Source organism: Salvelinus sp. IW2-2015, linkage group LG9, assembly GCF_002910315.2.
Source record: "Salvelinus sp. IW2-2015 linkage group LG9, ASM291031v2, whole genome shotgun sequence".
NCBI classification, from domain to species: Eukaryota; Metazoa; Chordata; class Actinopteri; order Salmoniformes; family Salmonidae; genus Salvelinus; species Salvelinus sp. IW2-2015.
Window position 1 is genome coordinate 20,216,783 of NC_036849.1, and position 24,901 is coordinate 20,241,683.

General features: G+C 42.8%; 1 protein-coding gene across 8 annotated transcripts in view; it reads left to right on the forward strand.

The window, feature by feature from the left end:
• The window catches only part of LOC111968778 (inverted formin-2), a 34,284-nt gene extending 16,278 nt beyond the window's left edge, over positions 1 to 18,006 (forward strand). The window contains exons 3-23 of one of the 8 annotated variants that reach the window (XM_070445200.1): positions 2,369 to 2,484; positions 2,992 to 3,151; positions 5,787 to 5,820; positions 6,075 to 6,216; positions 6,338 to 6,470; positions 6,691 to 7,275; positions 7,440 to 7,582; positions 7,701 to 7,762; positions 7,849 to 7,951; positions 8,056 to 8,141; positions 8,360 to 8,460; positions 9,302 to 9,372; positions 10,221 to 10,328; positions 10,473 to 10,543; positions 10,649 to 10,769; positions 10,900 to 11,064; positions 11,217 to 11,319; positions 11,445 to 11,597; positions 15,689 to 16,450; positions 16,727 to 16,786; positions 17,608 to 18,006. In XM_070445200.1, the coding sequence (XP_070301301.1) occupies positions 2,369 to 2,484; positions 2,992 to 3,151; positions 5,787 to 5,820; positions 6,075 to 6,216; positions 6,338 to 6,470; positions 6,691 to 7,275; positions 7,440 to 7,582; positions 7,701 to 7,762; positions 7,849 to 7,951; positions 8,056 to 8,141; positions 8,360 to 8,460; positions 9,302 to 9,372; positions 10,221 to 10,328; positions 10,473 to 10,543; positions 10,649 to 10,769; positions 10,900 to 11,064; positions 11,217 to 11,319; positions 11,445 to 11,597; positions 15,689 to 16,450; positions 16,727 to 16,785 (3,278 nt within the window). In that variant the 3' untranslated portion in view covers position 16,786; positions 17,608 to 18,006. Of the gene's footprint in view, positions 1 to 1,818; positions 2,485 to 2,991; positions 3,152 to 5,786; positions 5,825 to 6,074; positions 6,217 to 6,337; positions 6,471 to 6,690; positions 7,276 to 7,439; positions 7,583 to 7,700; positions 7,763 to 7,848; positions 7,952 to 8,055; positions 8,235 to 8,359; positions 8,461 to 9,301; positions 9,373 to 10,220; positions 10,329 to 10,472; positions 10,544 to 10,648; positions 10,770 to 10,899; positions 11,065 to 11,216; positions 11,320 to 11,444; positions 11,598 to 15,688; positions 17,233 to 17,607 lie in introns of those variants that run through there. The other 7 variants (XM_070445201.1, XM_070445199.1, XM_070445203.1 and 4 more) reach the window with 7 other exon arrangements.
• Positions 18,007 to 24,901: the final 6,895 nt, after the last annotated feature.

The window sequence follows — 24,901 nt, forward strand, 5'->3', positions numbered from 1 at the left end:
CATCATTCAAACAGTTGTAGAAACTTCAGAGTGTTTTCTACCCAATAGTAATAATAATATGTATATATTAGCATCTGGGACAGAGTAGGAGGCAGTTCACTTTGGGCACGCTGTTCTTCCAAAGTGAAAATGCTGCCCCCTATCCCTAAAAAGTTAATGACTCCAACATAAGTGTATGTATACTTCCGACTTCAACTGTATATATAAACTCCAGTCGTACTTTATTAAAAGCCTTTTCAAAATCAGCTATGAAAACCATGCCTGGTTTCCCCGATAATTCATAGTACTCGTCTTAAATTATCTCCAATGTATCGTCCATGTAAAAAACTGATTAGTCTGATTAGAATTAATAATATCTGACAAAACCTTTTTAATTCTATGTGCCAAGCATTTAGATAGAATTTTTCCATCACAACACTGAAGTTTAAGATGCCTCCAATTTTTTAAACGGACTGGATCTTTATATATACCACTTGTATCCTGTTTCAGTAATAATGAAATCAGACGTTCTTGATGTGTGTCCGATAATCTGTCGTTTATATAGGAGTGGTTAAAACTTGCTAATATTGGTCCTCTGAGTATATCAAAAAATGTTTGGTATACTTCCACTGGTATGCCATCCAGGTTTGCACACTCTTGGCATTCTCTCAACCAGCTTCACCTGGAATGCTTTTCCAACAGTCTTGAAGGAGTTCCCACATCTGCTGAGCACTAGTTGGCTGCTTTTCCTTCACTCTGTGGTCCAACTCATCCCAAACCATCTCAATTGGGTTGAGGTCGGGTGATTGTGGAGGCCGGGTCATTTGATGCAGCACTCCATCACACTCCTTCTTGGTCAAATAGGCCTTTACACAGCCTGGAGGTGTGTTGGGTCATTGTGCAATTGAAAAACAAAATGATAGTCCCACTAAGCGCAAACCATGCTGGTTAAGTGTGCCTTGAATTCTAAATAAATCACCGACAGTGTTACCAGCAAAGTTCGTTCACCTACTCTGCGTCTCACAGCGGTTGGAACCACAAATCTCAAATTTGGCCTCCTCAGACCTAAGGACAGATTTCCACTGGTCTAATGTCCATTGCTCATGTTTCTTGGCCCAAGCAAGTCTCTTATTATTATTGGTGTCCTTTAGTAGTGGTTTCTTTGCAACAATTTGACCATGAAGGACTGATTCATGCAGTCTCCTCTAAATAGTTGATGTTGAGATGTGTCTGATATTTGAACTCTGTGAAGCATTTATTTGAGCTGCAATTTCTGAGGCTGGTTACTCTAATGAACTTATCCTCTGCAGCAGAGGTAACTCTGGGTCTTCCTTTCATGTGACGGTCCTCATGAGAGCCAGTTTCATCATAGCGCTTGATGGTTTTTGTGACTGCACTTGAAGAAACTTGAAAAGTTCTTGAAATGTTTGGGATTGACTGACCTTCATGTCTTAAAGTAATGATGGACTGTCGTGTCTCTTTGCTTAGTTGAGCTGTTCTTGCAAAAATATGGACTTGGTCTTTTACCAAATAAGGCTATATTCTGTATACCACCCCTAGCTTGTCACAACACAACTGATTGGCTAAAACACATTAAGGAGGTAAGAAATTCCACAAATTAACTTTTAACAAGGCACACTTGTTAATCGAAACGCATTCCAGGTGACTACCTGGAACAAGGCAAAGGGTGGCTACTTTGAAGAATCTCAAATCTCAAATATATTTTGATTTGTTTAACACTTTTTTGGTTACTACATGGTTCTATATGTGCTATTTCATAGTGTGATGTCTTCACTACTATTCTACAATGTAGAAAATAGTCAAAATAAAGAATTGAATAAGTAGGTGTGTCCAAACATTTGACTGGTACTGTATATATAATGTAAAGGCCTTAGTGAGCATAAATGCACATACATAATCCTTAAGAATTTTTATTCAGTTGTAGATTTAGGAGTACAATGGCAACATGGAACAATTCAGGTCAGATATAGGCTATTATGTCAGACAAAGTGTATGGAGTGAGACACTGTGGGGAGAGACAGTGCATTGCAACATCTTCACATACACTCACAAACACAAAACGTTTTCAGAAAAGGGGCAAAGTTCACGTCACGTTTCCTTAAAATAAGCCATAACATTCTAGAGGACACCAGACAAGGGAGAAAGAAAGAGGCAGGATGTAATATGAGGACCATGACCATGGTTGTATTCATTACATCTTGCAACTGAAATCAAACCAAACAGAACGAAACAGGGAGGGACCTACCTGAATTTGTCCAATAGAAACGTTCAATGAAAAACATTTTCCGTTCCTTTTCGGTTTTGCAACGCGGTCAGCATAATGAATACACCCTATGTGTACACTGACTGTGACAATGTCTTACCACAGCCTTGGACACGTCCAATACCATGGTGAAGAAGCAGGTGTTTGAGCTGCTTGCTGCCCTGAGCATGTTCTCCTCTGATGGGTACCGTCTCGCCCTGGATGCCCTGGACCATTACAAGGCAAGTGTCATACAGCCAGACAAGCTTTCACTAATTGACAGAGGCTACGGAAATATATACCATTCATCTACAGGATAAGTTGCCTGATTGTGATTTAGGAAGGATAATGAGAGAGAAAAATGCTGGGGGGAAAGTACACATAACAGTGTGTGTGATTTTGATGAAAGCTGACTGAAATCAGATATGACAAAAAAACATGTTACATGCTATTTCAGCTCAAAAGAATCTCATTAAATAGGATAATTAAAGTAATTTTTATTCATTCCATACATTACTGAATAACCATATGACTTAGCCCCTTGAAATGCCTTCTAGTGTACAGATGTTAGACTGCCTAAGTAACTTAATTCTGTTATCTAGTTACATCCATAGTTGTCAATACATTGATTAATGTTACTTTTTGATCAATATTGAACCATTCCGTGTATGGGGTGGGGGGTGGGGCTGTCCTCACACAGTGTGAGTGAATGATATACAGTATGTCTAATGTGTTAATTTGTCCCGCAGGGTGTGAAGACCCAGCTGTATCGCTTCAGTGTGATCATGAACGAGCTGCAGGCCACAGACAACGTGCCCTACATTGTCACCCTCCTCAGTGTCATCAACGCCATCATCTTTGGGAAAGATGACCTGCAACAGAGAGACAAGATGCGCAAGGAGTTTATTGGTACAGCGCATTGTTTATCTTCATTACTCAGCCACTTGGCAGAGATTCAGTTCATCTGCAAGGTCACACAGTGGCACATTGTTAATGACAAAATGTATACTGAACAAAACTATAAAACGCAACATGGAACAATTTAAAATATTTTATTATTTAAAATAAGTTATAATTGAAATATATTCATTAGGCCCTAATCTAAGGATTTCACATGACTGGGAACACGTATATGCATCTCTTGGTGACAGATAACTTTAAAAAAGGTACGGGCGTGGATCAGAAAACCAGTTAGTATCTGGTGTGACCACCATTTGCCTCATGCAGCGCGACACATCTCCTTCGCATAGAGTTGATCAGGCTGTTGATTGTGGCCTGGGGAATGTTATCCCACTCCTCTTCAATGATTCGGGCTAGGCCCCTTAGTTCCTGTGAAGGGAAATTCAAGACGATTCCATGCTTCCAACTTTGTGGCAACAGTTTGGGGAAGACCTTTTCCTGTTTCAGCATGACAATGCCCCATGCACAAAGTGAGGTCCATACAGAAATGGCTTGTCGAGATCAGTGTGGAAGAACTTGACTGGCCTGCACAGAGCCCTGACCTCAACCTCATCGAAAACCTATTGGATGAATTGGAATGCCGACTGTGAGCCAGGCCTAATCTCCCAACATCAGTGCCAAACCTCACTAATGCTCTTGTGGCTGAATGGTAGCAAGTCCCCACAGTAATGTTACAACATCTAGTGGAATGCCTTCCCAGAAGAGTGGAGGCTGTTATAGCAGCAAAGGGGGGACCAACTCCATATTAATGCCCATGATTTTGGAATGAGATGTTCAACAAGCAGGTGTCCACATTCTTTTTGTCATGAAGTGTCACTGGGTCCTTCTAGCTACTGTATATGCCTGTCCTCAATCTGTCCCCTATCTTGTCCCCAAACACCTGAAACTTGTGCAAACCTCATATTCAGGGATACAATTATGCATTTGTGTCTGGCATAGATGGTGTTACATTAATCTTTTTTTGTTTTTGAAAAATATGTGTTTTAATGAAGGGGAAATCAAGATTAGGCCTATCTACAGTATGCTGTAGTGCTGACATTGTTGAAGAAATATGGGCATAGTAGTAGGCCTATCAAAATTTGATAAACTGTAGTCTGTCATATATGCTATGCATAATATTATGGTTCTTGACAGGTTATTGTATTGTCTATCCCAATATTAGACCTCTGATTATTTATTTAATTAATTAGAAGAAGCGGTCTAATGCCGTGTTCAAAACAACTCAGAACTCACCACCCAGAACTTGGAAATCTCTGACTTCAGTGCGTTCAAGACAACTGGGAACTCAGGGGAAAAACTAGCTCCGAATGGTCATCCAACTCGAAATTCCATGTCAGAAACTCGGGCATCTTTCTAGAGCGTCAACCTAAAGATCACTTGATTTAACCTTTTTTTTCTCGAATTCCCAGTTGTCTTGAAAGCACCATTATATTAGGCTAAGTAGGGTATTCTCTATGAACAGGCTTTGATTTATGCCTACCTTTTTATAATGGCCTATTGGCGGCAGTCTAACAAAAGCTTGTCTGTGGTCAAGTCGCCATTCCCTTTCTTTGTGAATTTGCTATTCACGGTAAATGTGAAATACATTTGAGATTTTTTCAAAAAATTCTGTAAATGTAGCCTATTCGAAGTCGTTCCACATCACCACTCTACTGCAAATAGATTTTTGGTGCGTTCAAAACAACTGGGAACTCAAAAAATGCGAGCTCAGACTGAGAGAAATTGAGAAGTCATTGATCTTCAGGTAGGAGAATGCTGCATTAGTAACCAAGTGGGAAGGGGAATTTACCACATACGATGTGGAAAAATTCCTTTGAACGGACCTCCAACTGGTAATTACTGGTGGGAAACTCATCTATCATCCTGAGTTCCCACTTCTCCCAGATGCTGACCTCTGACGTCACCTAATAAGGAAATTACCTCGATAACAGCATTTCCTGCAGTTAAATGCAGCAACAAAAGATTATTTATAAAATGCAATCTATTAATATGATTTTTGAACACTATAATTTGTTTACAAGCATGATAGCTGTACTTTTAGTTTATGGTTTACACAGCTTGTTGGCCATTAGCCAATCAGTGTTTCTCAATGAATTCAAACCACCTGAATGCATCCAACTGGTATTTACGACTTCAAAACTGGTAAATTCCCACCTTCCACTTGGTTATGAATGCAGCAGAAGTCAAAGCTCTGATATGATGCCTGAGTTTTCGACTTGTATGTCACGCTCAAAACAACTGGGAACTCGGGAACTCAGAAATATCAGACTTTCGACTTTAGTGGGTTGTAAAAAATGAGCTCCGACTGGGAAAAATTATTTTGAACGCTGGTCATCCAACTCGAGTTCCCAGTTGTCTTGAACGCACTGAAGTCTGAGGTCGAAGATTTCCGAGTTGTCATGAACGCACCATAATTATGTCCTAATCGCTCACCTGCAATCGACTTCACTCGCTGATTCCAGATCATATTCCGCAGTGTTCCAACTTTTTAATAACCTACTACAAAGTAGGAAACTGATCATTTGGGAGCTGGATCGTTGTTTTTGTGACTGTCTTTATTAAATGCAGTGTTTCTGTTTTATAGGATTACAATTACTTGATATACTGCCCAAATTGAGGTGAGTGCCTTGACTTACTTCCTCGTTTCATTGTGACCTTTTTGTCATGTGCAGATAAGAAATGCCCATGCATTGGTCAAGTACAATATAGTTTGAGTGAAATGTTAAACAAAACCTTTGTTACTTGCACATTTGTCAATAATTTTGTTGATTTGATGTGCAAGTGGGAAATAAACATTGTAAACAGGCTACTTGCTCAATAGGCCCTTTTTAATTGTGTGTTTGTGTCTGTGTGTCTGGTGTGTGAGAGACAGAGATGAGGAGGATGAGGACTTGATCATTCAGTGTGAGGCGTTTGAAGAGGCCATGTCTGAGGATGAGGAGGAGCTGCTGAGGGTCTATGGAGGCATAGACGTGAGCAGTCACCAGGAGGTGTTCATCACCCTCTTCAACAAAGTGAGCACAGCTGTCAGCTGCACTGCCATAACACTGCATGTCACCTACTCATGGCTAGTTCCGTAAACAACAAAATTATGCACTCAAAATAAGGTTTGGTTGTGTGTTGTTCAACCTCAAGGTGAGCAGCTCTCCGTCGTCCCGCCAGCTGCTGTCCATCCTACAAGCCCTGCTGCTGCTGGGGCCCGAGAGGGCTGACATCTGGCAAGCCCTGGAGGCCATCACTAACCGGGCCATTCTGCTGGATCAAGACTGTGAGTCATCACGCTCCTGACACATTCAATAGTTCAATAAGCTGACCCCTAAGACTGTCTCTTATACACATCTGATGTGTATAAGAGACAGCCCCTAAGAGAGTTATGGGCAAAGGACTGCAGTCTGGGTGAACAGCGTGCGTAGGAAAAATGGTTGTCTTGGTTACTTGTCAACAAAATTCAGTAGATTTGAGTGTTTGTGTGTGATTCTGTGCTCCAGCTCATATGGACTCTTGTGAGATTATTATGCAACGCCTGGTGTTCTCCAAGCGCAGGACAGCTGGTGTCGATGCTGTGGATGGTCTGCCACCCAAGAAGATTGATAAGGCTGTTCAGACCGACATGGTGGATGATGACCAAGAAAGACTGACCAAATGCTCCACAAAAGTGTCCTCTCCTCCACTACCCCCTCCACCTTTCCTATATCCCAATATGATGGGACCAGGTCCCATTCAGTGCCCACCTCCCCCTCCTCCACCCCCCACTCCACCATTACAACACATTGGAGGTGGAGTACCCCCACCACCAACTCCTCTACTAGGGATGCAGGTGCCCCCAGGGTGCCCTCCTCCACCTCCACCTCCCCCACCAGGAATGGGCGGTGGAGGACCTCCACTACCCCCACCCTTGCCCGGTATGCCAGGCCTGCCTCCTCCACCACCACCTCCCCCTGGCATAGGTGGCATTGTGGTGGCCCAGAGTAGCCAGTCCCTGGGGTATGCCTCTGCTGCTGCCTCCAAGGCAGGCCGTTGCCCCACCCTGAGGATGAAGAAGCTCAACTGGCAGAAACTCAGAGCTGTCACTGGTGAGTGGAAAACCTTGGCATCTCTCTTTAATGATCCTCCCCTGTGTTTACAGAAGCAGTCTGCTCTATGTAGGAGGGGAAAAGATTGTCTGGTTACATACTTTTTTGTGAGGTAATTCCAGATGTGTTGTGGTTATTCTCTCCCTCCTTTAATATACACACAGATGGTCATTCCATGTGGACTTCAGCTCAGAAAGACACTCCTCGGGAGCCCAACTACTCCAGCATTGAACAGCTGTTCTGTCTCCCAGTGACCGAACACAAAGATAAGGGGGCAGCTGCTCCTGTCAAAAAGGAGCCTAAAGAGGTGCACTGGTCAACACTCATTACAGCTCTCGTATCTGGAGCACACCAGAAACATGGCTCATTATGAATCCTAAAACAACCTCTCAAACAAAATGTCTATTCCCCTCTTCTCTCTACAGATCTCCTTTATTGATGCAAAGAAGAACTTGAATTTGAACATATTTCTCAAGCAATTCAAATGGTTAAGTAATTTGTCATTAAGTCGGTATTGATATCAATGTTTTTACCCCATTGAGCTTACTTTTTTCTCCATGCTTCTCTATCTAGCTCTCATGATGAGTTTGTGGTGTTGATTCAGAGTGGGGATCGCTCTAAGTTCGATGTGGAGGTCTTGAAGCAGCTTATTAAACTCTTACCTGAGAAACATGAGGTACTGTAGGTACCAGATGTTCACAATGTTTGCAAATCACCTTTATTAATACAGCAAACATGGTGGTTTTGACTAAAGAGCCTCCCTTTTCTGTCTCAATTTAGATAGATAACCTGAAATCCTTCCTGGGAGAAAAATTAAAGTTGGCCAATGTAGACCGATTCTACATCACTCTCCTGGCTGTACCATGGTAACTGCTGTTCCTTTTATCGTTTTCATAATTCCTGGCACCTCACTGGATACTCTATGTAGAGAAGAATCTCTGGCTGTGATAGTTAACGGAATCTGGTGTCTGTTTTTGTTTGGCCCTAGCTTGACTTGTCTTTTTAAATTCCCAATGGTATCTCTCTTCCCTGCCATACCATCCCTACTTCGTATCCTCCTTCTCGCTCTCGTGTCTACCCACAGTTACGAGCTGAGGATAGACTGTATGCTGCTGTGTGAGGAGACCACCTCAGTACTGGACATGCTCAAGCCCAAAGCAGAGGTGGTTGAATCAGCATGCCAGTGTAAGTCAACACCAACTTCCCTGTGTAAACACCAGTGGTGGAAAAAGTACCCAATTGTCATACTTGAGTAAAAGTAAAGATACCTTTTTATAGAAAATGACTAATCTGAAAGCCACCCAGTAAAATACTACTTAAGAAAAAGTATTTGGTTTTAAATATACTTAAGTATCAACATTTTATTTCTAAGATATACGTAAGGATCTATAGTAAAACATTCCTTATATTAAGCAAACCAGGCGGTACCGTTTTTTAAAGATTTACGGCTAGCCAGGGGCACACTCCAACACTCAGGCGTAACTTACAAACGAAACATGTGTTAAGTGAGTCCGCCAGATCAGAGGCAGTAGGGATGACCAGGGATGTTCTCTTGATAAGTGTGTCAATTGGACCATTTTTCTGTCCTGCTAAGCATTCAAAATGTACCAAGTACTTTTGGGTGTCAGGGAAAATGTATGGAATAAAAAGTACATTACTTTCTTTAGTGAAGTAAAAGTTGTCAAATATAAGTAGTAAAATACAGAACCCCAAAAAATGACTTAAGTAGTACTTTAAAGTGTTTTTACTTAAGTACTTTACACCACTGAAACACTCATGTTACAATGATTGCTTTATGAATCCATTGCATATTTTTGTAAGCTAGCAGAGGATACAGTAAAGTTTATTATTTAGAATTGTGTTTGTTAGAACTGTCAAGAGTGGTAACTGTTATATGCTGTTCTATGTAGAACAAATTGTTGCTTTGTGCTGGAAATGTTTTAACAACTAAAGTGTTGGTTTTTCAAAATGTCTAAAAATGTATTTTATTTGCATAGAATGTTTCATTAAAAAAAAATCTCCTCAGGTCTCAGAATGAGCACTCTCATGCCAAGTTTCTGCAGGCTCATCCTTGATGTGGGAAACTTCCTCAACTATGTAAGTAAGGACTCTCGAAACGATGGCATTCCTACCTGACAAAGTAATGTTAGGATATCAGTTAGCCTGTAATAGCTTTTGTGCCGAACCCACAAGTGTTTCAAGTGCCAAGCTTATGGTCATTTTGCAGTAGGTAGGGAGATTCCTAGATGTGTGCAGGAAGGCATGGGACTAAGGAATGTGTAGTACTGGTGAAGAAAAAAAAGGTATGTGTTAACTATAGAGGTGCCCATGTTGATGAGGATCAGAAGTGTCCAGTGCGAGAGAGACAGGTTGTCAGTCAGTTGTACTGAAGGTATCGTATCCTGAGGCAGTGAGGACGATGGGTCAATGTTGAGGGATCATAAGAGGCTCCCAGTGGGTAGTAGACTTTTACCAGTACAGAATGATAGGTCTACGAATTAAATGTGCTTCAGTAAGGTTGGCTTTTTGGTGTTCATTGCCATGGTTATCAACTGTAACGCTGAAATGGAACGTAAATCACAGAAAATAGGTTTTGTGGCAGCTGCAGAGAAGTACTTGGGTTTTCAAGATTTTACTGCAGAAGAGTTACAGGGAGTGTTGAATGGGAGTGTCCCGTTCTCCCAGACCGTCGATCAAATGGGGTGGTGGGTTTTTAATGAATGTAGGGTTAGTTGGCAGGCTAATTTTTATTTTTTCCCTTTTTGCATCACAAAGTATAATGGATTTATACTCCAGTCCAGTTGGTGGTGGTAATGTACCATTAATATTGAATGCCAACAATTGTTAAACCCCACCGATGAAGGATGACATTCCACTCACCCGTAAACATGCAACACTTATGCAGTCTGAAAAGCTCTAACTCCTGACTCTCTGCTTGCTCACAGGGAAGTCACACAGGGAACGCTGAGGGCTTTAAGATCAGCTCTCTGCTGAAGCTGACTGAGACTAAGGCCAACAAGAGCCGCATTACCCTGCTCCATCACATTCTGGAGGTAACCCTATTATAAATAATAGTTAGTGCTTTTCTGAGGATAAAAACGACTTTGGTCAGTGCTCCTCACAGAAACCAAACATACTTCACATGGACAATCAAATCAAAGTTGGAAATCATAAATAAACTCATGACTTGTTTACAGGAGGCAGAGCTGAACCACCCAGAGCTGTTGAACCTTCCTGACGACATTGAGATTTGTGAAAAGGCAGCTGGGTATAAAACCCTTTTTATTCAAACAATTGTTATGAGTTCTGCAATTGATAAACAAATGATTCAATTACATTAAAACATTTATAAATATTGCCTTTTATCCATCAGAGTCAACCTTGACTCCATTCAGGCAGAAGCCAGTGCCTTACTAAAACGACTTAAAGAAGCGGCAAAGAAAGTCACCAACTCTGTGGACGATGTAAAGGAGCAGTTTGAAAAGGTCATTGAGGTATGAAACCAGTGAATTGTATTCTATTGTAGTTGCCTCCCAATAATGACTTTTTTCAACTCTTTTGGAGGTCAACTATACACTAGTGTTCTTTAAAAGGCAATGGTTCAACCTCGTTTCCCTCCCCAAGGAAAACCTGGAGGCCTGCCTGGATTTGGAAAAGCGGTTTGCAGAGATTGTGAGGAAGAAGAGTGACCTGGCCCTCTACCTGTGTGAGGATGCAAACCAACTCTCCCTGGAAGAGCTCTTTGGCACCATTAAGACCTTCAGGGGGCTTTTCATCAAAGCCTTAAAGGTCAGAGGAGCACATCACTAATAGACGGAATTCCACAAGTTTGGATAAATGTTAATAATGCATACTGATTTCCATCGCTAGTACATTGAAAACAGAGGTTTGGTTACGAAGTCTCCTCATCCTCTTTCCCAATGTTCTATGTACTTCCACAGGAAAACAAGAGCAGAAAAGAGCAGGCTGTGAAGGCGGAGAAAAGGAAGAAGCAGCTTGAGGAGGAGGAATCCAAGAGACAGAAGGGGGAGAACGGAAAAATAAGTGAGTTCTTCTGATGGTCCATATCTCCTGTCTGTCAGGAGTCTGTTTTGTATTCCCACTAAGACGATAGAGTAGCCTGCCATGTGGTATCTTAATACATCTCTTTCTCTATCCTCTGTCACCAGTCCGGAAAGGACCCCCACCACAGGACGATGGCTGTATTATCGACCACCTCCTTAATGATATCCGGAAAGGCTTTCATCTCAGGAAGACCCGGCCCAGGTGCGAAACGGATAGCCCCCTCTCTTGTGAAATGAATAGGGATACGGGCCAGCCTGGTAAGGACAAGACGACTCTGACCCTGTCCTGTCTCCAGCTTCACTCCTATACTGAACCATAACCAGGCTTCGCCGATATATAGTACCAGTCAAAAGTTTGGAAACACCTACTCATTCAATTCTTTATTTTTACTATTTTCTACATTGTAGAATAATAGTGAAGACATAACTATGAAATTACACACATGGAATCATGTAGTTACCAAAGAAGTGTTAAACAAATCAAAATATATTTTATATTTGAGATTCTTCAAAGTAGCCACCCTTTGCCTTGACAGCTTTGCACACTCTTGGCATTCTCTCAACCAGCTTCACCTGGAATGCTTTTCCAACGGTCTTGAAGGAGTTCCCACATATGCTGAGCACTAGTTGGCTGCTTTTTCTTCACTCTGCGGTCCAACTCGTTCCAAACCATCTCAATTGGGTTGAGGTCGGGTGATTGTGGAGGCCAGGTAATTTGATGCAGCACTCCATCACTCTCCTTCTTGGTCAAATAGCCCTTTACACAGCCTGGAGGTGTGTTGGGTCATTGTCCAGTTGAAAAACAAATGATAGTCCCACTAAGCGCAAACCAGATGGGATGGCGTATCGCTGCAGAATGCTAGCCATGCTGGTTAAGTGTGCCTTGAATTCTAAATAAATCACTGACAGTGTCACCAGCAAAGCACTCCCACACCCCTCCTTCTGCATGCATTCACTGTGGGAACCACACATGCGGAGATCATCCGTTCACCTACTCTACGTCTCACAAAGATAAGGAAGTTGGAACCACAAATCTCAAATTTGGACTCTTCAGATTAACACCAGTCTAATGTCCATTGCTCATGTTTCTTGGCCTAAGCAAGTCCCTTCTTCTTATTGGTTCTTTTAGTAGTGGTTTATTTGCAGCAATTTGACCATGAAGACCTGATTCACACAGTCTCCTCTGAACAGTTGATGTTGAGATGTCTGTTACTTGAACTTTGAACTTTGAATGACCTTATCCTCTACAGCAGAGGTAACTCTGGGTATTCCTTTCCTGTGGCGGTCCTCATGAGAGCCAGTTTCATCATAGCGCTTAATGGTTTCTGCGACTGCAATTTTCCGCATTGACTGACCTTCATGTCTTAAAGTAATGATGGACTGTCGTTTCTCTTTGCTTTTTTGAGCTGTTCTTGCCATAATATGGACTTGGTCTTTTACCAAATAGTGCTATCTTCTGTATACCACCCCTACCTTGTCCCAACACAACTGATTGGCTCAAACGCATTAAGAAGGAAAACAATTCCACAAATTAAGGCACACCTGTTAATTGTTATGCGTTCCTGGTGACTACCTCATGAATATGGTTGAGAGAATGCCATCATGGCAAAGGGTGGCTACTTTGAAGAATTGCAAATATAAAATATATTTTGACACACTTTTTTTGGTTACTACATGATTCCATATGTGTTATTTCATAGTTTTGATGTTTTCACTATTCATCTACAATGTAGAAAATGGTACAAATAAAGAAGCCCTTGAATGAGTGTGTCCGAACTTTTGACTGGTACTGTATATTAGGGGGGTAGATTAGCTTTAATATTGCGGATGGATTGTGGCTTCCATCAATGTAATTGTCTGCTTCATTTCCAGTCTCCCATATTTTCCCCTAACCCTACCATACCTCCCCTAATTGGAGTAAACTAATGGACAACAACACTTAGGCTTCTACTTCCAGCTTATACATACTATATGCATTTTACAGACACAGTACATTTTACAATAGTTGTTTTGTTTTTACATTTACATTTACATTTAAGTCATTTAGCAGACGCTCTTATCCAGAGCGGCTTACAAATTGGTGCATTCACCTTATGATATCCAGTGGAACAGCCACTTTACAATAGTGCATCTAACTCTTTTAAGGGGGAGGGGGGGGTTAGAAGGATTACTTTATCCTATCCTAGGTATTCCTTAAAGAGGTGGGGTTTCAGGTGTCTCCGGAAGGTGGTGATTGACTCCGCTGACTTGGCGTCGTGAGGGAGTTTTGTTCCACCATTGGGGTGCCAGAGCAGCGAACAGTTTTGACTGGGCTGAGCGGGAACTGTACTTCCTCAGGGTAGGGAGGCGAGCAGGCCAGAGGTGGATGAACGCAGTGCCCTTGTTTGGGTGTAGGGCCTGATCAGAGCCTGAAGGTACGGAGGTGCCGTTCCCCTCACAGCTCCGTAGGCAAGCACCATGGTCTTGTAGCGGATGCGAGCTTCAACTGGAAGCCAGTGGAGAGAGCGGAGGAGCGGGTGACGTGAGAGAACTTGGGAAGGTTGAACACCAGACGGGCTGCGGCGTTCTGGATGAGTTGTAGGGGTTTAATAGCACAGGCAGGGAGCCCAGCCAACAGCGAGTTGCAGTAGTCCAGACGGGAGATGACAAGTGCCTGGATTAGGACCTGCGCTGCTTCCTGTGTGAGGCAGGGTCGTACTCTGCGAATGTTGTAGAGCATGAACCTACAGGAACGGGTCACCGCCTTGATGTGAGTTGAGAACGACAGGGTGTTGTCCAGGATCACGCCAAGGTTCTTAGCACTCTGGGAGGTGGACACAATGGAGTTGTCAACCGTGATGGCGAGATCATGGAACGGGCAGTCCTTCCCGGGAGGAAGAGCAGCTCCGTCTTGCCGAGGTTCAGCTTGAGGTGGTGATCCGTCATCACACATTGATATGTCTGCCAGACATGCAGAGATGCGATTCGCCACCTGGTCAGAAGGGGGAAAGGAGAAGATTAATTGTTTGTCGTCTGCATAGCAATGATAGGAGAGACCATGTGAGGATATGACAGAGCCAAGTGACTTGGTGTATAGCGAGAATAGGAGAGGGCCTAGAACAGAGCCCTGGGGGACACCAGTGGTGAGAGACACGTGGTGCGGAGACAGATTCTCCGCACGCCACCTGGTAGGAGCGACCTGTCAGGTAGGACGCAATCCAAGCGTGGGCCGCGCCGGAGATGCCCAACTCGGAGAGGGTGGAGAGGAGGATCTGATGGTTCACTGTTATCAAAGGCAGCCGATAAGTCTAGAAGGATGAGAGCAGAGGAGAGAGAGTTAGCTTTAGCAGTGCGGAGCGCCTCCGTGACACAGAGAAGAGCAGTCTCAGTTGAATGACTAGTCTTGAAACCTGACTGATTTGGATCAAGAAGGTCATTCTGAGAGAGATAGCAGGAGAGCTGGCCAAGGACGGCACGTTCAGAGTTTTGGAGAGAAAAGAAAGAAGGGATACTGGTCTGTAGTTGTTGACATCGGAGGGATCGAGTGTAGGTTTTTTCAGCAGGGGTGCAACTCTCGCTCTCTTGAAGGCGGAAGGGACGTAGCCAGCGGTTCAAGGATGAGTTGATGAGCGAGGTGAGGTAAGGGAGAAGGTCTCCGGAAATGGCCTGGAGAAGAGAGGAGGGGATAGGGTCAAGCGGGCAGGTTGTTGGGCGGCTGGCCGTCAACAGACGCGAGATTTCATCTGGAGAGAGAGGGGAGAAAGAGGTCAAAGCACAGGGTAGGGCAGTGTGAGCAGAACCAGCGGTGTCGTTTGACTTAGCAAACGAGGATCGGATGTCGTCGACCTTCTTTTCAAAATGGTTGACGAAGTCATCCGCAGAGAGGGAGGAGGAGGGGGAGGAAGGGGAGGAGGATTCAGGAGGGAGGAGAAGGTGGCAAAGAGCTTCCTAGGGTTAGAGGCAGATGCTTGGAATTTAGAGTGGTAGAAAGTGGCTTTAGCAGCAGAGACAGAAGAGGAGAATGTAGAGAGGAGGGAGTGAAAGGATGCCAGGTCCGCAGGGAGGCGAGTTTTCCTCCATTTCCGCTCGGCTGCCCGGAGCCCTGTTTTTAGTCCCTTCAGCTACCCTCAGCCCCTCCACTCCAGGAAGCATTGGGCGTTTTTAGCTTTATTGCAGCCACTACCAATTACACTTGCTTAATTTCATCAAGAATGTGTGCTTGGTTGTGCTTCTTTGTGTATTTTATTTAACAGCACTTGCCAGATTTAAACATCGCCTGCTTAATTAAGAATGATGGAATGTTAGGAATGCCTGGTACAGTAGACCTGCTCTTCCTCTCCAAGCATTAACAGAACCTCTCTCACCTGCAGGATCAAGTGTCAAGCCTGTAAAAGATGTCGAAGCCTCCAGCATTCCCATTCCCACCCAACCCCAGGCAGAGGAGAGGGCAGCAAGAGAAGGAGTGAACGGATGCCCCAGCAAACCCAAAGAAAAATACCCAAAAGAAACAGCTTTGGCAAAGACTAACCAGCTCCCAGCTGAACTCCAGGATGGAGGGGAGCCTCTGCCAAGCCTCCCCACAGACAATTCGCCACCTCCGGCGATACTAGGAATGGATGTCCTAAATAACACCCCAAGCCACTCTACCTTCACAGACCTGGCTGAAATCAACCAGAATGTCAACAGTGGCCTGGTGACAGAGGACTTGATGCCTGAGTGCTCACAGAGCAATGGAGAGGGTCAACTTAATGGAGCCTGCACACTGGCTGTCGCTGATATGGACATGATTATAGAGAAAAAGCTGATGGGAAAAACCATTGGCCAAGATGATGTTGAAGGTAAGAGCAGCAGCATGATGGTAAAGACTCTTAGACCAGATGAGACTGGGGATGACAAGATGGTGGCACAGGATGACGGTGTAACTAACAGACACCGAGACACCAATGGCAACAAGTGTTTGGTCAGTGCGGTGCAAAGCGTTCTGGCTTACGATGTGCACGATGGAGTGGACTCTAAAGATCTGCTCTCATTGGTATCCGAAGCTCTGCCTTCTTTTAAGTCGGGACCCCTAACACCAGAGGATAAAAAACAGCAGAAGCTATTTAGAAGAAACAAAAATAAGAGTAATGAAGGTAATGTATTCATTCATTCTAATAAAGATGTTTGGAACTGTGGTCTCCTGACGTGTATGAAAGGGAGATGTTGTCCCCTTTTTTTATGTGGTTTTATTGCATTTTACATTTTATATAGTGTCTGATCATTTGGTGCTGTTTTTAAAACTTAAGTTTTAGCATGAATGTACTGTTTTTGGAAATCGATCTTAAAAACCTCCCATTTACATCACATTGAGTCCTTTCATGATCATCATGTAGTTTGTTTTTCGTGTTTTTTTCTCTGACTCTCTAAAGCACAAGGTAACACTGGAAAGGGACACCCTAAATGTAAAAAGGGGTGTGTGTTGCAGTGAGGTAGGTCAAACGACTGGATGGAAAACTAACTGGTGCAAGCAGGAACATTTAACAACCCATCAGCACCAAGCCATGATTTCAATTAACAGACGTGCGTCGGTCTAACCGGGATCTGGTTTAATCTGATTGTGTCTTGTCCTGCTATTAACACTGTCCTATTCAGTAAAAATCTATAAAATCCCTGGTATTCAAATTGTAATAACTCAAGATAAACCACTTTGTCTGGCATCTTGGCTGCTACTTTATGCCCTGTTGTCAGCCTGAATCTTGTATCTTGACAAGACTTAAGCTCAAACGGACACCTCATAAACGCCACAGTTGAACATTTATAATTTACACACTTCGATGTCATACCTCAGCGGGAAGACCTTGCTTAGCACTTCTCTTTTTTTGAAGGAGTTTTTCTGTCTTTGTTTCCTGTACCTCCGTACCCATATGTTGTTGAACTGCCCAACCTCACAACAACCTAAACAACTAAATGGATTATTTAACCTACTAACACAATTACTTTTTTCGTGCTTCTTGTAAACTGTGTCCTTTTGTAAGTCTGTCTTTTCTGAAAGATGTTTTAATTTAAATTAATTTAGTGCTTTAATGATCTAGAGACTGATGCAACCAGTAGCACTATATGATTATTTTGGAAATGAAATGGCATAAGAAACATAATAAAAGTCCATTCTCACCCCTGCCAAGCCTCTTTCTGATCCATCAAATGCAATAGTAACTACAAATGTTGGGATATTATCGGCATACTATTTTAAAGTCATTGGTATGCCATTTGATTCCTTCAATCTACTAATTTCAGTCTGTCCTTTCCCTAGGCGATTCCCGGAAAAGGAAGTCAAGAGGGAAGGAAATGTTGAGATGATTTTTTTTTCTCCCATACATGGTTTGTGCACATTGCAATGGACTAGGTCTACGTTATATTGGACTAAATTGATTCCTCCAAGAAGATATCAGCATGTTCTTTCTTCCTTTGGAGGATTTTGAGTTCTTAAATATTGAAATCAACTGAAAACCTGCCATTGTTCCCTGGCCAGGTTGATTTGTAGCCGACCAAGAGGCTGAGTCATGAACATGTTCCCATGCAGCCTGTTATGTTCCATGAGGCTACTACTGTCTGTGGTCTCTGCACAGCCTCAATCTCAGCAAACCTACTGTCACTTTTGAAATAAATTAATGATATATGTTGAAAAGAAAAGAAAATTCCCTTATTTTTACATTATGGATTATTTGAACATCTATAACAGCTGAGTTCATCTGACTGAGGAAGTAGATAAAGGGCCACATTGCCAAAATCCCAAAGTATCCCTTTAACTAAGGTCTGTCTCTCACCTTGCAGTTCACAACCTCTGCCTCTTTATAACCTGTAGTCAGTCCACATGTGCTTAGTGTCGAGCACCTCTGTTTGCAGCGGGTGAAAAGAGATTGCCTACTGTAGGCTAGACCAAGCACATGGAGTAATGAGTAGGACCGTGTTTTCACATGTGAAAGTGATTGCTTTTGATAAAAACGCATTATCTGCAATCACAATGAAAATAACTAGTTTGAAAATTCAAACATTTTATGGGAAAAAAATGTGTTTCTGAAAGATGCACCATGCTGCCTTGTCGACAACATGACAGTGGCACAAATTACTGTTAGATTTGAGAAGGACACTCCTCCCTCACCGCTTTTTCCCTTTCACGCCATGGGTCATAGACCAGTGCACCGCGGCTCAGGTTAATAGAACTCCCTCGTTGTTTACCAACTCCGGTCTTCAAGTACCCCTAGCCGTACACATTTTCATTGTAGCCCCCGGACAAACACACCTCATTCAACTCAAGGGCTTGATGATTAGTTGACAAGTTGAATCAGATGTGCTTGTCTGGGGCTACAATAAAAATGTGTACTGATGGGGGACTGGATTAGGGCAACAAGCGGATAAGGCAGTGACGTAGGAATGGCAGGTTGTCTCGCTTCCTCTTCCGTCTCTGGTGAAGCTCTTGATTCACCTGGCTAGAGGTTATGCGGTGGGTTTCCAGCTGACCAAGAGGTTATGCAGTGGAGTCCAGCTGAGGCCACTATGAAGAAGATGGGAGATCACCTGGAACCTAGGGTGGAGATGAATTAGAGTGGGGGTATCTCTGAGTAAAGTTCTGTCAAGATAATGTCAAGTCAAATTTGAGTGTCTCTGCCTGACTGACTGTCAGTCAGTTGCTACTCAATGCATAGTCTACCTCGGTAGAGTGTTGCATGGTGATAAACTTGGCTCCTACCTCGGTTGACAGACTTTTTCCTGGCCCCAGCGATGGTCAGCAGACTGCACCGAGGGGTGAAGGACAGCAGAGGATCTGATAGGTGCTCAACTCTCCTGCAATAGAAGTGTTGAATGCAGAATAAAGCATATTTCATGGTGATTGGGTGTCAAATTACTCCTTGCCAATAGTTAAGAACATCTGTGGCTAGGCTAGTCCCAGATGTGTATGTCCACTCACCCACATCTAATCATAGAACGGGGTCAAAAAAGTTATAGAAAGGATGAGTGAGAGATAATTTACCATCATAGTAGGAGTGCTGATCTAGGATCAGGTCGACTCTGTCCATATAATAGTATTCATTATGATCTTAACTTTTGCAGTGGTGGCTGGTGGGAGGAGGTATAGGAAAACAGCCTCATTGTAATGGCTGGAATGGAATAAATGGAACGGTATCAAAAACATCAAACATATGGAAACCATATGTTTAACTCCATACCATTTCAGCATTACAATGAGCCTGTCCTCCTATAGCTCCTCCCACCGACCTCCACCTCTTTTGAAAATTCTTAGTCTGGAGTGTTCTCTTGGGTCAAAGTGAACCGTGTACATTAATTAAATATGAATTAGTACTGTAAATCCATATGTTCCAGCTAGCTAGCTAGCACAGGCATATTAGCTAACATGGGATACCTACTTGTATCAGCTGTTATAGATTAACTCAATGACAATGAGCACCCACATGTGCTCCAGTAAAGTTGCCCTCCAAGGCCACAACCACTCTGTGACGCCAACTTAGAAATTTTGTTGCTAGATTTAGCAACTTTTCAGACTACCCTGGCAACTTTTTTTTCAAACAGCACCTAGCAACAAATGTAGCTACTTTTACAAATGTATTTGGAACTTTAAGCAACTTTTGAAAAGTGACTCAAACGCTAAAATGCACGCATATTCCCTCTAAATGACACAAAAACGATTTTCTCTGTCACACACTCAGTCACAACAACACACGTGCCTGGCTGCAAAAGTGCGTTGTGAGTGACGTCAGCAGCAGGCGCTCAGCTGGTGCACAGGCAGCAGCGGCAATTTCAGCAAATTGCAAGTCTTTGTTGTCTGACTGCAGCAGTAGTACTGGTTCGACGAGCCAAACCCAATGAATATAGTTGGGTCACGAATGTTTGATCTTGAACAGAACTTACAACATCAATCAACATGCCTCAATCAAAAATGTACAGCCAGAAGTACAGAAAAGAGTGGGAGTCTGTACCTGAACAAATGTCAAATCATATTTTTTGCCGAGATGGCCAGTCAATTTGAGTAACGTTATTGTGTATTCTACGTAATGACGCAGTTTTACGTTATCACGCAATGACATCACAACGACTTTTAGCAACAAATCAACCTGCCTCTAGCAACTTACCCTGAAAATGATTTGGCAACACTGCAACCACTCCTCCAGTAGGAACTCCTACAGACAGACACGCAGTTTGAGAGCTGGGCAGATTAGACAAATGTTGCTATTCATAGTTTGCACTTCCGTCACTGGGTCACGTCATACCATTGTTATGAACGTTTTCAAGCCGCCCTCTGCCGGCGGCGCCATAGTGGTGCCCAAAAGTGATAGACGGAGGCTAATGACTGTTTCATTTACATTACACTATAGGGGCATGGACATATGATGTCATTGCTAAAGTAGGCAAATGTTTTGTAGGAAACAACTTTGCCATTATTATCAAGTTATCGCTATTCATAACTAGCTACAATAGTGATCCCCTCAAGAGTAGCTCATTTCAGTTCATCATTCATATAGCTTGCTAGCTAGATAGCTGGCTGTGCTAGAAATGATATAGTCATCCTAATAGTTTCAATGCACCTTCCAAATGTGAAATTACAACACAAAAGGACACTTACCTAAGGCTGTTCGTCTATGTCCTCTTGGTTATGAAGGTAGTTAGCTTAGTGAGGGAATGCACAATTATATATACAGGACCAGTAAAAGGTTTGGACACACCTACTCATTTTTTATTTATTTTTACTATTTTCTACACTGAAGAATAATAGTGAAGACAACAAAACTATGAAAGAACACGTATGGAATCATGTAGTAACCAAAAAAGTGTTAAAAAATATTTGTTATATTTGAGATTCTTCAAAGTAGCCACCATTTGCCTTGATGACAGCTTTGCACACTCTCAGCATTCTCTCAACCAGCTTCATGAGGTAGTCACATGGAATGCATTTCAATTAACAGGTGTGTCTTGTTAAGATATAATTTGTGGAATTTCTTTCCTTAATGCATTTGGGACAATCAGTTGTGCTGTGACAAGGTAGGGGGTGTATACAGAAGATAGCCCTATTTGGTAAAAGACCAAGTCCATATTATGGCAAGAACAGCTCAAATAAGTAAAGAGAAATGACAGTCCATCATTACTTTAAGACATGAAGGTCAGTCAATCTGGAAAATTTCTTCAAGTTCAGTTGCAAAAACCATCAAGTGCTATGATGAAACTGTCTCTCATGAGGACCGCCACAGGAAAGGAAGTCCCAGAGATACCTCTGCTGCGGAGAATAAGTTAGAGTTACCAGCCTCAGAAATTTTAGCACAAATAAATGCTTCACAGAGTTCAAGTAACAGACACATCTCAACATCAACTGTTCAGAGGAGATTGTGTGAATAAGGCCTTCATGGTCGAATTGCTGCAAAGAAACCACTACTAAAGGACACCAGTAAGAAGAAGGGACTTGCTTGGGCCAAGCAATGGACATTAGACTGATGGAAATCTGTCCTTTGGTCTAAGGAGTCCAAATTTGAGATTTTTGGTTCCAACCACCGTGTCTTAGTGAGAAGCAGAGTAGGTGAACGGATAATCTCCGCATGTGTAGTTCCCACCGTGAAGCATGGAGGAGGAGGTGTGATGGTGTGGGGGTGCTTTGCTGGTGACACTGTCCGTGATTTATTTAGAATTCAAGGCACAGTTAACCAGCATGGCTACCACAGCATTCTGCAGCGATACGCCATCCAATCTGGTTTGCGCTTAGTGGGACTATCATTTGTTTTCAACAGGACAATGACCCAACACACCTCCAGGCTGTGTAAGGGCTATTTGACAAGAAGGAGAGTGATGGAGTGACCTGGTTTGGGATGAGTTGGACCGCAGAGTGAAGGAAAGCAGCCAAAAAGTGCTCAGCATATGTGGGAACTCCTTCAAGACTGTTGGGAAAGCATTCCAGGTGAAGCTGGTTGAGAGAATGCCAAGAGTGTGCAAAGCTGTCATCAAGGCAAAGGGTGGCTTTTAAAGGGTGGCTACTAAAATACATTTTGATTTGTTTAACACTTTGTTGGTTACTACATGATTCCATATGTGTTATTTCATAGTGTGGAATAAGTAGGTGTGTCCAAACGTTTGACTGGTACTATATACACACTACCTTTCAAAAGTTTGGGTCACTTGGAAATGTCCTTGTTTTTGAAAGAAAAGCAAATTTTTTGTCCATTTAAATAACATCAAATTGATCAGAATACAGTGTAGACATTGTTAATGTTGTAAATGACTATTGTAGTTGGAAACGGCAGATTTTTTATGGAATATCTACATAGGCATACAGAGGCCCATTATCAGCAACTATCACTCCTGTGTTCCAATGGCACGCTGTGTTAGCTAATCCAAGTTGATCATTTTAAAAGGCTAGTTGGTCATTGGAAAACCCTTTTGCAATTATGTTAGCACAGCTGAAAACTGTTGTTCTGATTAAAGAAGCAATAAAACTGGCCTTCTTTAGACTAGAATACGTGGACAACTACAAATACCTAGGTGTCTGGCTAGACTGTAAACTCTCCTTCCAGATTCATATCAAACATCTCCAATCCAAAATCAAATCTAGAATCGGCTTTCTATTTCGCAACAAAACCTCCTTCACACACGCCGCCAAACTTACCCTAGTAAAACTGACTATCCTACCGATCCTCGACTTCGGCGATGTCATCTACAAAATAGCTTCCAATACTCTACTCAGCAAATTGGATGTAGTCTATCACAGTGCCATCCGTTTTGTTACCAAAGTGCCTTACACCACCCACCACTGCGACCTGTATGCTCTAGTCGGCTGGCCCTCGCTACATATTCGTCACCAGACCCACTGGCTCCAGGTCATCTATAAGTCTATGCTAGGTAAAGCTCTGCCTTATCTCAGCTCACTGGTCACGATAACAACACCCACCCGTAGCACGCGCTCCAGCAGGTATATCTCACTTGTCATCCCCAAAGCCAACACCTTTGGCCACCTTTCCTTCCAGTTCTCCGCTGCCAGCGACTGGAACGAATTGCAAAAATTGCTGAAGTTGGAGACTTACATTTCCCTCACTAACTTTAAACATCAGCTATCTGAGCAGCTAACCGATCGCTACAGCTGTACATAGTCCATCTGTAAATAGCCCACCCAATCTACCTACCTCATCCCCATATTGTTTTTATTTACTTTGCTGCTCTTTTGCACACCAGTATCACTACTTACACACCATCATTTGCTCATCATCATCTGCTCATCTATCACTCCGGTGTTAATCTGCTAAATTGTCATTACTTTGCTACTATGGCCTATTTATTGCCTTACCTCCTCCTCATGCCATTTGCACACACTGTATATAGACTTTCTTTTTTTTCCTATTGTGTTATTGACTGTACGCTTGTTAATTCCATGTGTAACTCTGTGTTGTTGTTTCTGTTGCACTGCTTTGCTTTATCTTGGCCAGGTCGCAGTTGTAAATGAGAACCTGTTCTCAACTAGCTTACCTGGTTAAATAAAGGTGAAATATATATATATATATATATATATATATATATATTTTTTTTTTTAATAGTTCAGTATCTGGAGCATCAGCATTTATGGGTTCGATTACAGGCTCAAAATGGCCAGAAACAAAGCACTTTCTTCTGAAACTCGTCAGTCTGTTCTTGTTCTGAGAAATGAAGGCTATTCCATGCGAGACATTGCCAAGAAACTGAAGATCTGGTACAACGCTGTGTACTACTCCCTTCACAGAACAGTGCAAACTGTCTCTAACCAGAATAGAAAGAGGAGTGGGAGGCCCCGGTGCACAACTGAGCAAGAGTCTAGTTTGAGAAACAGATGCCTCACAAGTCCTCAACTGGCAGCTCCATTAAATAGTACCCGCAAAACACCAGTCTCAACGTCAACAGCGAAGAGACGACTCCGGTATGGTGGCCTTCTAGGCAGAGTTGCAAAGAAAAAGCCATATCTCAGACTGGCCAATAAAAAGAAAATATTAAAATCGGCAAAATAACACAGATATGCCTTTTTCATGTGAATGCAGACGGGCAAATGCAAAAATGAGCTGTGCACACACATTATGCTGAACATCTCGGAAAGCAGTACAATGAGACAAAGTTGGTGGGAAGCTCAGGAGACAATGACACTGTCATGGTACACTGTGGGCCTATGCGCCGTTCCACAAGTGTGGCTTCATATTGCCGGGGTCGGCACCCTTTTTCATGTGGAGTGCCAATTTAGGTCTACAATTTATCCTACCATTTCGAAAGATTAGAGTGCCAGTTATGAATTTCATAAAAGCATTGTAGTCTACCTAACTGCCCAAAAAAATTCTAACTGCCCACCAACGGAATAATTATATTTGCCTTGCTTTTTATTGACATCAAACAAGTTTTATATTAACATGTGAACTTGAGAGACAGGGCTCCTCCCCATGCAGGCGCGGTTCGAGATCGGGGGAGAATTCATTACGCCGAATCTGTTGCAAAACGTTTCTTGAACGGAAGCTAACAGAACGAAACGGGGAGGGACCTACCTGAATGTGTCCAATAGAAACAACTGTTTGGACTAATAATAATGCCTACTGCGG